Source organism: Guillardia theta (genome assembly GCF_000315625.1).
Source record: "Guillardia theta CCMP2712 unplaced genomic scaffold GUITHscaffold_2, whole genome shotgun sequence".
NCBI classification, from domain to species: domain Eukaryota; class Cryptophyceae; order Pyrenomonadales; family Geminigeraceae; genus Guillardia; species Guillardia theta.
Genome location: NW_005434672.1, coordinates 1,182,155 through 1,197,162, shown reverse-complemented (window position 1 = coordinate 1,197,162; position 15,008 = coordinate 1,182,155). Strand labels below are relative to the sequence as shown.

General features: G+C 54.2%; 7 protein-coding genes across 7 annotated transcripts; 4 read left to right on the top strand and 3 right to left on the bottom strand.

Moving 5' to 3' along the window:
* The first annotated feature begins 2,567 nt into the window (after positions 1 to 2,567).
* Positions 2,568 to 4,187, top strand: GUITHDRAFT_149945 (hypothetical protein). The gene is made up of 2 exons (XM_005841994.1): positions 2,568 to 3,849; positions 3,910 to 4,187. Exons 1-2 carry the CDS (start codon positions 2,776 to 2,778, stop codon positions 4,057 to 4,059), a joined length of 1,224 nt encoding a protein of 407 aa, XP_005842051.1. The 5' UTR covers positions 2,568 to 2,775; the 3' UTR covers positions 4,060 to 4,187.
* A 69-nt stretch (positions 4,188 to 4,256) lies between these two features.
* GUITHDRAFT_99707 (hypothetical protein) lies at positions 4,257 to 5,190 on the bottom strand (the record flags this gene model as incomplete). Its single annotated transcript, XM_005841993.1, has 3 exons — positions 4,257 to 4,667; positions 4,718 to 4,901; positions 5,093 to 5,190. The coding sequence occupies 3 exons, from the start codon at positions 5,188 to 5,190 to the stop codon at positions 4,257 to 4,259; spliced, it is 693 nt and encodes a 230-aa protein (XP_005842050.1).
* A 395-nt stretch (positions 5,191 to 5,585) lies between these two features.
* On the top strand, positions 5,586 to 6,630 carry GUITHDRAFT_63155 (hypothetical protein; the record flags this gene model as incomplete). Its single annotated transcript, XM_005841992.1, has 5 exons — positions 5,586 to 5,865; positions 5,919 to 6,074; positions 6,129 to 6,183; positions 6,234 to 6,434; positions 6,489 to 6,630. The coding sequence occupies 5 exons, from the start codon at positions 5,586 to 5,588 to the stop codon at positions 6,628 to 6,630; spliced, it is 834 nt and encodes a 277-aa protein (XP_005842049.1).
* A 612-nt stretch (positions 6,631 to 7,242) lies between these two features.
* GUITHDRAFT_83935 (hypothetical protein) lies at positions 7,243 to 8,029 on the top strand (the record flags this gene model as incomplete). The annotated part of the gene is made up of 2 exons (XM_005841991.1): positions 7,243 to 7,366; positions 7,563 to 8,029. The coding sequence occupies exons 1-2, from the start codon at positions 7,258 to 7,260 to the stop codon at positions 8,027 to 8,029; spliced, it is 576 nt and encodes a 191-aa protein (XP_005842048.1). The 5' UTR covers positions 7,243 to 7,257.
* A 160-nt stretch (positions 8,030 to 8,189) lies between these two features.
* On the bottom strand, positions 8,190 to 9,311 carry GUITHDRAFT_83930 (hypothetical protein). The gene is made up of 4 exons (XM_005841990.1): positions 8,664 to 9,311; positions 8,530 to 8,618; positions 8,415 to 8,480; positions 8,190 to 8,320 (listed from the first exon to the last, which is right to left on the bottom strand). The coding sequence occupies exons 1-4, from the start codon at positions 9,295 to 9,297 to the stop codon at positions 8,231 to 8,233; spliced, it is 879 nt and encodes a 292-aa protein (XP_005842047.1). The 5' UTR covers positions 9,298 to 9,311; the 3' UTR covers positions 8,190 to 8,230.
* Positions 9,312 to 10,735: 1,424 nt separating this feature from the next.
* Positions 10,736 to 12,951, top strand: GUITHDRAFT_132002 (hypothetical protein; the record flags this gene model as incomplete). The annotated part of the gene is made up of 11 exons (XM_005841989.1): positions 10,736 to 10,918; positions 10,971 to 11,022; positions 11,069 to 11,751; positions 11,808 to 11,938; positions 11,989 to 12,118; positions 12,168 to 12,264; positions 12,311 to 12,369; positions 12,426 to 12,527; positions 12,585 to 12,719; positions 12,768 to 12,821; positions 12,871 to 12,951. The coding sequence occupies 11 exons, from the start codon at positions 10,736 to 10,738 to the stop codon at positions 12,949 to 12,951; spliced, it is 1,707 nt and encodes a 568-aa protein (XP_005842046.1).
* A 199-nt stretch (positions 12,952 to 13,150) lies between these two features.
* Positions 13,151 to 14,257, bottom strand: GUITHDRAFT_99702 (hypothetical protein; the record flags this gene model as incomplete). The annotated part of the gene is made up of 6 exons (XM_005841988.1): positions 13,151 to 13,458; positions 13,507 to 13,567; positions 13,618 to 13,746; positions 13,813 to 13,935; positions 13,983 to 14,033; positions 14,129 to 14,257. 6 exons carry the CDS (start codon positions 14,255 to 14,257, stop codon positions 13,151 to 13,153), a joined length of 801 nt encoding a protein of 266 aa, XP_005842045.1.
* Positions 14,258 to 15,008: the final 751 nt, after the last annotated feature.

Genomic DNA, 15,008 nt, shown 5'->3' with positions numbered 1-15,008 from the left:
CTTGACAAGGTCTTGCATGAAGCAGCGGCGTAATGATGGTCAAACCGAGACATGAGGCATGTCGTTGCCGAACAAGAACGATGCTAGCTGACGAATTTTGGAGACTGGGCAGATCTTGGTGAGAATGTCCGCAGGGTTGTATGTAGTAGAAATCTTCACAGCGATGATTTCGTTTTCATCCACACTCGTTCGAGTGTACGGTGAAAAACGGATTGAGCGTACCCCACATTTCTTCCTCCGTCTTAAAAACATTGTTGCCCGAATTTTCCTTAAGCTTAGTCAGGTCGATACTTGTTTTTGAGAAAGCTTCATGGATCTCCATTGCCATTTTGATATCGGAACCCATGTTTCACTCCAGGCTCAGCTGTTACTACCGTTGTCACTCCACAAATCATACTCTCCAGCTGATGTCACTCCGAATGTGAGAGTAAGAGTCCACTGGTTGCCGTGATACAAGGTTTCTCGAGAAAATGTAGCACCTTATAGAATATCTAGGCACTGATATTCTAAAATTTTTAGAATATGTTGAAGTTCCCAGTAACCTTCTCTCCACAGACGGTGACACAGTGGCAGTGACACCCGAAGTAGACTGTGATAGCACCGACTGCAAGTTTCTGTAGCAGTGGTAATAGTTATCACGTTCCTAGACCGTGACATGCACGTCTTTTTCAGCATTCGCGTGAGATTCAAGATATCCGTATCCCAACATTACAACAGTTGATCTACCAGGCTACAACCTTGGGAAGAACCTAGTGGAGAAACGGCCGGTGCCAGCGGAGAACATCGGCTGACACCTGATTCGGAAGTTCCGAGTGGACACTGGGCACTCCAGAAGTCACGGTCTGCCAGTCGCACAGTGTGAAGATACGAGCTGGAACGCATGTAAGACGCTTGGACGGACAAACTGGTTCGTGAGGAAGGAGATAACCGCACAGACACTGACCGTCTGCTTCACCCGGTACGGTATTCCCGCTGACATCCTCCAAAAGCCTGTTCCACCTTCCTGGTCCCCTTCACAAGTATGTAGCTTGTATCATCACCGGGAAAGACAAAGACATTATCAATCACATCCATAGGCACGGAGCCACTTCATAGATCGTGTACAGTCTATCTCTCGGCCATGTGCTCCTCAATTCTGGTTTCGTGTGCATTAAACTCGGTCTTGAGCAAAAACTGTCCTGTTGCAATTTAAGGTTGATATGATGATGTCTGCATTACTTTGCCACTCAGTACAAGAGTCTAACAAACTTGTAGTCCCGGTCGGTTATGGGCCCCGTTTACATGCTCAATCATGCAAGTTAATCTTATCAGTTTGGTTAGTCACAATGTGTTTGATTGATCCGACTTGGAGCTAATGCGATTCTTATTTTCTTGGTCTGTGACGGTAGGATCAAATGGAACTCCCCCGGGAGGTTGTTATGTCACGGAGCTAGGCTGTAACATGATCAACTGGAGCTACTCATGGACTCGTGAACAAGGCTCCCAATATCTCAGCAAATGCCTTGAAACGAATGTTCCGATCTCGCGGCAGCAATCTCTGGTCACAAGTTCTTTACGGTTCAAAATTTACCTTTTGGTCTTCAAATGCCGGCGGGCAAACTTCTCTCTCCTTCTCCCCTACCTTATTCTCTATCTCTCTCCATTGCACCCGCTCACAAGGCATCTCCCCTTATCTCTCACCGTAAACAAGCGTCTGTGCCACGGCCCCGGTGATCGGACATCTAATTGTGAAACCCAAGCATCCAGACACTGATGAGAAGACCTTAGGCAAGACGGCTAGGAAGGCCTCCGAGGCTCTTCGTCACGTGTGCTACATTGCCGCCTGAAACACGTAAGATTCGCCTTGGTTCTGGAAGCTTTTGTCAACTCGGCGCTATCTGACTGGCACGGCTGGCATGTGATCCATCCTTCTAGGAAAGTACATCGCCGACGTCAGAAAGTCACACAAACAAGAGAATGTCAGCAGTTCCAAGTCAAGATACGATGATGAATACTACGTCAAGTTCACAGTCATGCTGAGTGGGCGATAACCATTCAAGGATTGTCCATTCTGAAGAAGATTTTCATGCAGGGCTGTTACTACGAGCCCTAGCATACACATGTGCTCCTCAATTCTGGTTTCGTGTGCATTACTGAAGGCTCGGTCTTGAGCAAAAACTGTCCTGTTGCAATTTAAGGTGTAGTCCGTCAGAGTCACGGACCGTCCGATCGGACCCGGCGTACGGTGTCACAGTGGCCCGCCGGGCGGCCCGGTGAGGTGATCCGGCCCGGGCCGGCGAGGCCCGGACTGCGGCCCCGCGGCTGAGTCCGGCCCGCACGGTTGGTCACCGAGATCCGATCAGCATGCCATGCCATGATGGCCCCGGGGCCGGGCACATACTCATCAGTGCCAAAGTTGAATGCGATGATCAAAGCGAAGTTGGTGCCCGGTGACCGTCTGCGGCGGCCGGCCCCGCGGCGGCCGCCGGCCCACTGAGTCGCCGGGGCCCGGGGGCCCCGCTTAGTCCGAGTTACTCAGTGGAGTCACAGCGCTGGGCAACCGTACCACGGGCCGTAGCTGCCGTTGTCACCATGATCGCTGGCCAGCAGCATGGGGATGAGCAGGAAACTTGCAGGAGGCGGCCCGTCAGTCCCTCTCCTCCTCCTCCTCCTCCTCCTCCTCCTCTGGGCTTCCTTGGCCATCGTATCTCCTTCCCTGTCTCCGTTCAAGCTCCGCATGCCCCTCCTCCTCTCGGACCTCCCAGCAGACGTTCCTTTCCCCCTCAAAACCGATCCATGTTCAAGGATCAGGGGAAGAGAAAGAACGCGGGGGGGAACTACCTTGGGGTCAACCACGAGCACCTGGAAGTGGCTGAGTTTCTGGCAACGACGCCATGTTTTCAGAGATGCAGAATACCAGCGTCGAGGATTCTAGATGCTATCACACATGCGGAGAGCAGTGGGATTCGGTTCCAGCAGGTGGAGTACAGTCGGGGCAACGTGCTGTGGCATCAAAACAAGGCTGTGAACAAGTCTGGCATCTACTTTGTACACAAGGGATCCGTGAACTTTGTCCGCAAGAGCTCCAACGCGTATGTAGACTCGCTGCAGCAGAGCCTGATAGCCAAGGGAGCCTTCGATCAAGTGCTGGACCTCAAAGATGCCTTCCGGCAGCTGAAGTCCAGCGACAAAGAGTGGAAGGTAGGGCAGGCAGTGGAGGGCGACATGCTAGGGGAAGAAGCTTTAACCGAGCAGGAGACCTATCAAGACACGGCTCGTGTAGACAACTATGCAAGGCTCATCTTCATTCCGATGGAGTTGCTCACTACGAGGTTCACAGATGTGAACGACTTAGTGCAGGGGGAGGCTCTGATGCGGGTCAGGACGCGGCACAGGCAGTTCGAACGCATCCAGTCGGTCTTTCAACGAGAAGCAGAAGCGCACGGCGGACGAAGCTACTCTCCAGTGCGAGACAGGAAGACTGTGGACAGCGGGGAGTATGACCGCACGTCCATGATCACCAAGGACACGCAAGTGAAGAGATACTTCAGGAAGAATTCAGATCTTATCTACTCGGGCACTCTCTGCCTCAGGCCCGGAGAGGTTCCTTCGGTGATGTCACGCATCAAACCGAGCGCGCAGGGGATAGACATGCCGAGTTTGCCCAGGCAGCTTGTCCCAGAGGGAAAAGCAGCCGAGACTTCGCTGCCCGACTCGCGCATAGTTTGCTTGTACAAGAGATTCTTGAACCGATGCTCTCTGCAATCCCTCAAGTCAACGTACAAGGTTCTGGAGGACGAGAACACGTTCCAAGATCGATACTTCCACAACCTGAGGAAGAAAAGAGAAACTCCAGGTTTCACAAAGAAGGTACCATCCCCCATGAACGAAAGCTTCTAGTCTGCACTGATCTAATGCTGTGCTTTCTAGGAGATCAGAGTGCCTGTCACCCTAGTCCCTCCCCTTGCAATCGAGAAAGTCAACCACCGCAAGAACCGCGACCCTCGCTCGTGGGCAACTGCAAGGTCGCATCTCCGACCTCAAGGGTATGTTGGCCGAGTACCGCTGACGGCAAGATAGTCCGGAGACGGTCAAAATTGTACATAGCATGACAAGGAGCAAGTTGTGATCTGTTTTTTTTCTTCTGTTTTTCTTCAATTTTTCTTGCTAGATTCACACAAAACAATTTACAACAACCCTGACAGTATATCTGACGCATCTGGGTGTTCATATCGCAGATCTGAGCTGACAGTTGCTCCTGTTCGATCGCTCGTACCTTACGCAGACTCCTTGGTCGCAAAAACATGCTGGCGTAGCATGTAACCTCCGATTGGACTCACCGAGTTGGCAGCATCCGAGGACACAGATGCGAAGTCATCTGCCAGTTGATTGTCCTCCTCGAACTCACCACTCAGCTTCTTCCCACTCCAATTCCACACGGCAGTGAGAGCTCCAAGTGCAAGGGCATTCCCGCAGAGCACCAGATGGCCAGGCGAGGGTTTGACCCCGTTGCCTTTCACCTCCTTCTGATTCTGGCTGCCTTGGAAGAACTTGGTCGCGAAATCCTCAAACATCTTCAGCTCTGCACCGGTGCCCTTGCAGCGGATCGATCCGAGTCCAATAGGGATCGAAAATTCTTGGCCATTTTCCTTCGCCGGACGGGGGGGAGCCTCCTCAGCCTGAGCTACCTGGCAGGAGGGGTGAACTGGGAAGAGCAAGCTTCAAGTCAAGCGCCTACCTTGTCGCTAGTGAAGACGACTGTGGGTGCGACTGCAAGCTCCTTGGAGACATTCATTTCCACGCCCGTGCTGTTGGCATACCAATGTGAGGGCGCTGGGACCACCCAGGGAGAGCCCGAGAAAGGCGGAGAGGAGGGGCAGTAGGAAGAATCGTCCGAGCCCGTGCCCTCAGCCCCAGTCCCACTGTTATCGTTCAGAATCATGTTGCTACTACCGTCGGTATGCAGCCTACCATGATTGTAAGTCTTCAACAATTCAAGAAAGCGCAGGGGAGACGAGGGCAAACTTAGAGGAGGTCAGGGCAGCACAAATCGACTCATGGTACTAGGACAAGTTCGATACAGGATTGGTGAGTCAAGGAAACAATCCATCACCCAGGAGATGGCTCGTTGAGCACAGCATGCCCATCCAGCGTGGGGATGTTGCCGTTGCCGCCATGAAAGACGCCCAAGAATCCGCCTATGTCGAGCATGGCTGTTGGAGAATAGGAAGGTGATCGAGATTCGTGCTCTAATTGAGGGGGTGGGGTGATAAAAGGGGTTGGATTTGACGAGGAAGAAGTGGGTAAAGATGTGATATATTAGGGGTGGGGGTATTTTGGTGACCCTACCCATCTCCTTGTCCACCCTACCCGGTTTTACACGTTCGGCGGTACAAAAAGTATGAAATAACGAATTGACCAAAATGTGTAACCGTCTCAATATCATAACGGGAATGCAACCGTTCGGTACACCAGGCAGAACGCCGCGGGTAATGCATCGGCTGCGGGCAGCAGGCTTGCTCGTTGCCCTCTCGCACGCGTCAGCCTTCTCTCCTTCCCTTGCCGGAACCTCCTCCACCAGGACAGCATCACGAATGTCCGTTCACATGAGCTCCAGCCTGAACAAGATCGCCCTGGTGACTGGAAGCACGGATGGCATCGGCCGTCACACTGCGCTAAAGTTGGCGCAAGAGGGCTACGAAGTGATCATCCATGGGAGAAACCCGAAGAGGATCGAAGATGCACTCGCATTCATCAAATCAAAGTGTCCCAACGCCCATCTCCAATCATTCCAGGCCGATTTTGCGCGATTGGACGATGTCCGTAAGCTCGGGAACGAGATAGCCTCCAAGTACCAGTGCATCGACGTTCTGATCAACAACGCAGGTTTCTGTGATCAGCATGAATCCGACTCTGATACTGATTCTTCCTTCATACAGGTGTCTACGAGGAGAGTATGAAGAAGACAGTGGATGGTTTCGAAATGACCTTTCAAGTTAACGTCCTCGCCGGATTCCTCCTTACCACCCTATTGATGGACACGGTCGCCAAGGCGGAGGAGCCGAGGATCATAATCACGTCCTCCATCAGCCAAGGTAATGATGGTGCATATCTGTGTCGTCCAGGACCCGTGACGGCGATGATGCCAGGCAGCAGCATAGACTTCGACAACCTCAACATGGAGAAAGGGTTCAGCAGCCATGGGTGAAGTCAGCAGAATCTCCTCCTTCAGAAGGGCCTGATTTCTCGTTCAGGTCATACTCTCTGTCGAAACTCTGCAACGCCATGCACGCCATAGAGTTGGCCGAGAGGATGAAGAAGCGACACCCGCACGTCACTGTCAACACGCTGGATCCTGGGACCGTTAACACCAAGATGCTCCTGGCGGGTTGGGGGATGTGTGGGATCGACGTTGAGCGAGCCAACAACGAGTTCAACCTGGCTACAGACGCCTCGTGAGTCTGTTGGTGGAGGTCTGTCTATGACAAGGATTGATTCCTTCCTGCCAGGCTCAAGGGGAAGAGCGGATTGTACTTTGTGGGCGGGCGCGAGACTAAAGCCTCGAGGCCGTGCTATGATAAGGACCAGAGGCTGAAGCTGTGGAAGAGAATGGAGGATATGACAGGAGTACGCTGTCTCCCCGAAGATTGACTGGGAAGATGTTGTTTGTAAGATGAATGGTACTTGTTGAGCATGGCAAAGACAACGTTGCTCGGGTCACCGGTCGTTAGTTGCCCATCTTGTATTCGTTGTGACATCCTGCTGTTTGCTCATCCTTGTCATGTTGCTACTTCCTCTCAGACCTACATGTCAGGATTGGCATGATAGCAGCTTCTCTCTCCCGAAACTCTTTCTAATATCCTGAAAGACGACGGAGCTGATGATTCCAAGTCAGGCTCTGCTGTACGTTTGCCCATCGCACATCCTCAAGATCTCCCTTCCTCCTCTTCCAGCACCGTCCTCTTCACCATCCACTCAGGATTCGCTCCTCCTCCATCCCTCTCCTCGCCGCTGCGCCTGATCTGAGCACCGTCTTTGAAAGCTCTCACTCTGCGCTCATACTGCTGTATTTTTTATTTACCGGGTTCCTGGTAATCGAGTCTCGTTCCCGCCAAATTTGAAGAGCCCAGACCTTGGTTTCCCACCCCCTACCCTTCCAAATTCACCACTGACCCTACCCCTTGAAGACTTTATGAGGTAAAAGTACCCAGTGTTTTGTACCACCCTACCCACATGTAGGTATTGAAAGGCTGACGGCGGAGCGAGATAGCTGAGGAAATGTCCTACGTTGATGTTGTCGCTGTGGAGGTGTCGGAGCCGCGGGCGCGCTTGACAGACGAGCTCAAGTTTTCAATCACCTTCCAATGCAAGATCAAACCAGAGCAAGGTGTGTGATAAACTTGGTGGTTCTTCTTGAAGTGGGCGATGTATGGGTTGTTTGTTGCGAATGCCCCCTTTGTGCAGGCAAAGTTGCCGCTGTTTCGATTGTTGCGAAATGAGTATGTAGAGATCCCAGTGCTGTCTATCCTAGAGTGGGAATGGCTCAGGTGTGCCCGTGTCTAACACCCTGTCCTTGCTTTGAGCAGATTTGGCATGGAGAATCGTTTGGGTAGGCTCAGCAAAGAACGAAGTTCATGATCAGATTCTGGAAGAGGTGGACGTCCCCCCAGAGCTCGGGTTGAACTCCTTCGATTTCATCTGCGATGGTCCAAACCCCGACAAGATTCCTGCCGACGAGGTCTTGGGTGTCACTGTAGTCATGGTGCAGGCGCTGTACAAAGGCAAGGAGTTTCTGAGGGTTGGTTACTACGTCAAGGTGGATTATACTGATGAGAAGCTGCGAGAGGAGCCACCGCAGGTTGAACGTCCTGATCCTGCGCTGTTGGAGCGACTGATCTTGACCGATGAGCCACGAGTCACTCGATACCTCATCGAGTGGGATAGTTGTAATGCTGCCTATTCCGAGGAAGGGAACAGTGGTGAACAAACCAATGATTCGGAGACTGTGCTGGAGGAAGTGAAACCAGAAGCACAGGTCATCACCAGTTGAGTCTTAGACTTGTTATTTTGTCTCTTTAGCCCTATCCTATTCCGTCAGCATGGACTTGTTTTGACTTGTCGCCAACAATTTTACCCTGGTCGAAATGTACTTTTCTAGTGATGTAAGGGATGACCGAGAATCATGTCCGTATTCTTGTTGAAGGAAGGTTGCAAGTTCGAAAGGTTTTATCTCATAAACAACATGACGCCCTCAAACAAGTGAATCCTCCCACGTCTGCCTGTGTCTCTGATACAACTTCATCGTGTACCGTGCGTCCTCCACTGGGCAGTGCTCACCCACCTTGAGAGCAATTCATTTCAGTATGGCAAAGTCTCACTTGAAGTGTGGGGAGGACACTCTTGAATCATGGACAAATCAGATTTCCGATCCTCACCTGAATTTCTGCCTTCAAAATATCGCGGCTGAGTTGCTTTAGACTAGGAGGCCGTGAAGCGTCATACTATTACCAAGTCAGAGAGGTACACGACAAGACCAAAGTGCCAAAACACCTGAGAACAAGCCTGAGCCAGCTCCTTGCGAAGACCGACGTAGAATGAAGTGTCCCGGATCAGCCCAGGGGGGTGACAAACGTGGAGCACTGCGTTAAGAGTCAAGGAACCAAACGACCGTCAGGTCAGCTCACCATTCAAGTCATTGTGGATGGCATGCCCGACCAAAATCTTTCCTCTGATGAGGTTGACAACCCTCTGGCGCACGTCCTGAAAGCTGGGAGCCTTCACAAGGTCCCTGGGTCGAATCCCACTCCATCGTGTACGATAGTTGGTCACTTTTTCAGTTGGCTTCACGTACTCATCGAGAAGACATGATCCATTCTCATCCACAATGGCTACTCTTGCCAGAGCACTCTTATTACTTCTCCCAACCCCGACCATCTCGCAATCAATCGCTACACAGTGCCCAAAAGTCCTTGGTTTGGCTGCTTCCCGCGACTTCACTCGCACATTGCCCAGAACACAAGACTCCGAGGGTTCTTCACCAAACTTGTGATTCAGAGAGTGAGTTTCGTGAGAGGAAGGTTCTGTCGGTGCTTCAGAGAGGAAGGATGTTGTCGATTCCGTGTCGTCCTGCCAGGATCCTGATTCCGCCTGGTGTATACACCTCGACACAGCAGGAGCGTCCCGCTCCTGCAACACAACGGATCTTGCCCTCCTCTGCTGCTTCCTCCTCGGTCTCGCGCACTTCTGCAGGAACCACAGCAGCCCATGGGTTCGCCGCGAGCGCCTCAGCAGCTGCTCCTCCTTGCGCCGACCCACCATGACGTCAAGCACGTGAGCTGAGATTTCCGAAACAACTTTGCCCTCATCCCCGCTCGTTCCCCCGCCCGGCCGATCAGGAGCCCGGGCGCGGCCCGCCGGGCCGGCGGGCCCGGCCCGGCCCGCGACTCTCAGATGAGCCCCTGGACCGTCGGATGATCCCTGCGATGAGCCCCTGGACTCGGATGAGCCCTGGGCGCTGCCGCCGTGATCGGACTCGGCGCCGCGGCCGGGCCGGCCCCGCCGGCGGTGATCGGAGGGCGGCATCCGATTGCCAGTGACCGTCACTGTGACTCGGTGACTTCGGAGGCTTCCCACAGGGCCGGAATGTCGGAAAGCCTCCGATACAGACGGTACACTCGGACTCCGGGATCCGATCGGACTCCGAGGATGTGATGTGATCATGCGGCCTCGGTTCCCGCGAGCATTGCCAGATTAGTACTACTGAGCAGTGCGGCCCATGATCGGATAGCCTGGCAAAGTTGACAGTGACCACTGGCACACAGGCTGAGGCGGCCCCGGCGGCGCCGTCACGGTTTTTGGAGGTATGCGGGCCCAGTAGTATACTACATAACTTCAGGCGAGCCTACGGCCGTTGACCGTCTCAGACCCGCAGCGACCCGGGCCGTGACCGCCGGGGTGGCCGGGCCGCGGAGGCGGGCGGGCGGCGCCGGGGCGGGCGGCGGGCCCGGCGCGGCCCGGGGCTCCGAGGCCGGGAGTCAGCTCAGACTAACTGGCTCCGGCTTGTCAGGTATCTGAGGGAACAGGAGGGTGGGGTGGGACTGAAGGGGTAGGTGACAGGCTAATTTTCTCTGTAGATTGTTTCAGAATTCTTGTAGGGTAGGGTCTAAAGCATCTTAGGGGTGGGGTGGGTAGCCAACGGGCGGGATGGCAACGGATGCAGAGGAAGGAGGGAGACGATAGGATAGGCGCGAGGATGGGGGGAGGGAGGAGGGAGGGGAGAACGATGAGAAGGAGAAGGGATAGATGGAGGGAGGGAGGGAGGGAGGAGAGTGGTTGGTTGGTGGGAGTTGGGAGGGGGAGAGGATAATTAAGGAGGAGGCGGAAGAAGGGGATGGGGAAGTGGAGGCGAAGGCGAATGAGGCGTGATTGATGATATCGATGTTGCGATAATGATTGCAACATCGATGAAAAAATGAGGACTGCAATGGTGATGATGCTGTTGATGCTTCCGCTGATGCTGATCATGGTGTGAAATAGATGATGTAGTTGAAAACAGCGTGTATTGCAAAAACACAAGCATATGACATACCGCATGAAATTCGCAGCGATCATACCTATTTCACTAGTTTCTGATAATCTGATTCTGTTTGCAGACATTTGAGCCATGGACCTGTGCAGCTGAGAACTTCTTGGATCTGCTGAACACCCACCTTAGATTTGTGTTGCTGTTTTCGTTCTCCAATAAGGATATTTCACGATGGAAATCGTCTACGTTTATCAGAAATTAAGAAAGGACTTTGGGCGGGCACCCAAGTTCACAGACTTGCCGGCCGATACTCTGTCCGAGACTTTGCCCAACCCCGACATGATGATGGAGTATGTGGAGAGGAACCCTACGGACGTTGGCATTCAATGCATCCCTGAGTTCTCCGAGCACGAGGTGAGGAGGATGCTGGCCTGCGATGGTGAAGTGGTGCTGACGCTATCCAAAGGTCAACACCGAGAGGTTTGAGCTGCACAGTCAGGGAGTTCTACACCTTGAAGGTGAAGTTGTGGGAATTCACTTTTCGTGCGCAATAACTTCCACCAGGTGGTTGGCCAAAGGATGTAGATCCGAGTGAGGTTGACCAGACCCTCCGTTTCATCAAGAAGACAGAGAAAGACGAGGACTACATCAGGACTATCAAGGGTCTCGGAGAGAGTCTGGAGCATTTGATCAGGCAAAACAACGCGATCGACATTTACGAGGAGTACTTTGTTGGCGATGCTGTTGATCACTCCGGCGAGCCTCCGTCAGCCAAGACTCTGACGGTTTTTCGTGATCCCAACACGATCAAGCGAACGGCAACTTGCATCTCATGGTATCCCGACGGTGGCAGAAAAGTGGCGGTGTCATATGCAATTCTTCAATTTCAAAGGCAACCGGAAGGAATGCCTTTGAACTCTTACGTCTGGGATGTTCACAACCCCAACTACCCTGAGCTCGAGCTTCACCCTGCTTCTCCGCTTGTTTGCATCGAGTATAACCCCAAGGAAACTCATCTTATGATCGGTGGCTGCTACAACGGCCTCCTGCAATATTGGGATGACAGAAAAGGATCCGCCGCTATCGAATCTTCTCCCATCGAGAAGTCGCATCGCGATCCTGTTTACGATGTCGCTTGGCTGCAGAGCAAGACGGGGACTGAATGTGCGACGGTCTCAACCGATGGACAGCTTTTCTTCTGGGACATAAGAAAGTTAGGAGAACCAACGGAGGGTATGCCTCTGCAGGTACCTGCAGTCTCTATGGCCTCCTTTGTCTCTATCTCACCCCCTTCGCTGCTCAGGTTGGAACGGACGGCCCAACACTCGGCGGCGTCACCTTGAGCTACGATGTCCAGGCTGGCCCGACCAACTTCCTGGTAGGAACGGAGCAAGGGACAGTCTTGCTTTGCAAGCGCAAGTCCAAGAGCCCCAGGTTAGGGGACTTGAACCTGTCCTCCCAGATGTGACGTGACGTCCTTGCAGTGATCGCATCGGAGCAGTCTACCCCGGTCACCACGGCCCCATCTACGCCCTCCAGCGCCATCCTGCCTTTCCAAAGAACTTCCTCACGGTCGGCGACTGGACCGCAAGGATCTGGAACGATGACCTCAAGGTGAAGAACCATGGTCATGCGCGCCTACCTCTTCTGAAGCTACCTGCAGACTCCCATCATGACTACTAAGTACCATGCGTCGTACCTCACCGACGGTTGCTGGAGCCCAACTCGACCTGGTGTCTTCTTCACCACGAAGATGGACGGTCAGTGATCAGGGTAATGTGAGAGTATACTGAAGCTGCACGGCAGGAACTCTTGATATCTGGGACTACTTCTTCAAGCAGAACGATCCGACCTTCACCCTCCAGGTCCTCTTGCTGTAGAAGAAGGGGAAGGTGTGCGGGAGTGACCGTCGTTTCTCAAGGTCACGGACATTCCCCTGCACACCCTCAGGGTAGAGGAGCGAGGACGCCTGATAGCGACGGGAGCTGCGGATGGGTCGACGACCCTCTTCGAGATCTGCGCGGTGAGTCGCGGCATCGCCGGCTGATCTGACAGTCGTCGGACGCTCATTCGGCCGCAGGGACTGTCGGTGGCTCAATCTAGCGAGAAGATCTCTATATCTCAGATGTTCGACCGCGAGGCCAAGCGCGAGAAGAACCTTGAGACGAGAGCGAAGGAGCTGCGGCTTGCGGCGAAGAAGGCGGAGCAGCAGCAGGTCGTGCTCGGTGCGAGGTGGGGAGAGAGTGGCTGACGAGGAGAGCAGGCGAAAGACAAGAAGGCAGACGACGAAGAAAAGGAGGAGCAAAAGTTGAAGGAGGTTCACTTTCATCACCTGAGGGAGTGTGTGGTTGATGTGCTTGCTGCAGGTTGAAAGGGAGTTCTTCGAGATGATCTCTGCCGGCGATGATGCGTCAGGCGTGGCCCCTGGAAGCAACGAGTCGGCGTGATGGGGATGAAAATGTAATGGGGGGAAGAAGGGAGTTTGAAGCGAGAGGAAGGAGGAGCGGAGTGGCGTTCACAGTTTTGAAGCCGAGCTCCATGTTTACAGCCTCGACTTTTACTTCTTGTCGTTAGTTTAGACCCGATCGATGAATAAAAGACATTGATACATGTTACCATAACTTTCTCCTGCCCTATGTATACACGTCAGACGTTCTCGTCTGAATCTGCGGCAGCTCCTGCTGCTCCAGGCAACGCGATCTGCTCCTCCTCCTGTGCCTTTGCCTCCTTCTCCCCCTCCTCCTCCCTTCCTATCAAGACCCGAGCTTCTTCTCCATCCTCCGATTCTTGCGGCGTCCTCTCCTCTGCTCTCGATGCATCTTCACACTCCCCTGTACTGCTGACATCCACTGTCCATGCTTGCGCGGGGGGCTGTTGAGGAGCCTCCGTCCGAGCCATGGTCCTCAGAACGCCTCCCTGCCTCCTCAGATACCTTTGGAATCTCTTCACGGCATCTGCAGACAGCAGGTGAGGGGACAAGCAAACGCCTCGCCAACACTCACGCCATTGCGACTTGATACCCCCGAGCCCTCTCATGGCGGCGACGGCCCGCCTGGCTCTGATCTGCCCACGTGTCAGAGGTTCAGCGTCCCAGAACGCGAGAGGAGAGGTACCATGTCGAAGACAGCCTCAGGCGTCCACCCTTGGTGCTGGTGTCGCATCAGCATGTAGGAGATGGCGACCACAACGCTCCTTCCCCTCCCGGCGTTGCAGTGGACAAGCACACCTTGCCCCCGTGAGACCTGAAGCAGGAGAGGAGGAAAGCGAAGGCAAGGTCAGGGGACTCAGAGCTGTTCAGTTGCACTCACGTGGGAGTCGATGAACTCAACGGCCGTGATGATGTTCTGCATGGAAGGAGCTGAATAGTCTGGAGTGGGCAGGACGAGGCTTTCTAGTCCAAGAGCATGGAGTTGTTCTGGGCTGATTGCTAACTGACCATGATGTCAGCTGTACTGGAAGAGGGATGCAGGAAAGGTACCTCCCACGTCTCCACTAGCGATACTATTGCCTTCAACTTGTGTGGAGGACTCTGGAGCGAAACAGTCAGGGCGGGCAAGAGCCGAGTGCAGGCGCAGAGGGAGGGAGCGGAGGAGGCGAGTTGGACCTGTAGCTCTTCTATCTCACTGACTTGGCGCGGGAGGCTCGACACATATAAGAGGTCGTCCACCTGAGTCCAACTCCATGGCCTCCTATCCCCTCGCTTGACGCTCCTGATGATGCATACCCAGATCTGCTTGCTCCACAGAGGCCCATGGCCAAGGATCGGGATCTGGATAAAGAGGAGGAGGTGAAGGAGGAGGAGGGCTCCCCCTGCCGCTGCGCCTGCCACTTGCTCCCCGTCCATCCCCTGCTCCGTCACCTTCACGTCCCCATGGGCGCGTCCGTTATCGTTCGGCTTTAGCGGGGACGAGGGCGAAAAGCCTCATTATAAATTCTCCGATCCGATGATCATGCCGGATCGTCCGACTCGGACTGCGCGGCCCGGCGGCCCGGCGGGCCGGGCCCTGCCGCAGTGCCGCCGCCCTGCGCGGCTCTGCGTTTCCGAAGTTCAACCCGGGGTTCAACCCGGTGACCCCACTCGGAGCCCGACGGCGAGTCCGACACCATGGCAAGCTCAGTCGGAGCAGCAAATCGTCCCCGGGCTCCCGGCGAGCCTCAGAGGCTCGGGAGTCCGGGGACGGTTTCAAGTTTCCGCCAGCCTCGCCGCCCGGCCCGCCGGCACTGTCAGCGGCTCAGTGGCATGTCACCACGACTGCTGAGCCTTCAAACGGTCAAGTGATCATGATGACTAGTAGTGAGACTTCCCTCTTACTAGTCTGCCGAACTTAGTAAGGAGGGCATGCTTTGGATGCCATGATGGTCGAGTACAGATCATGTTTCATCTCCCATCCAGTAAAGCACTTGATTCTTGCCAGCGAAGGGCAGGAACGCATGCCGCACCCCAGGAGCTGCTGAGTGAGATCAGTGCCAGGATCGCCTTCCGGAGGAGGACTCGGCAAGATAG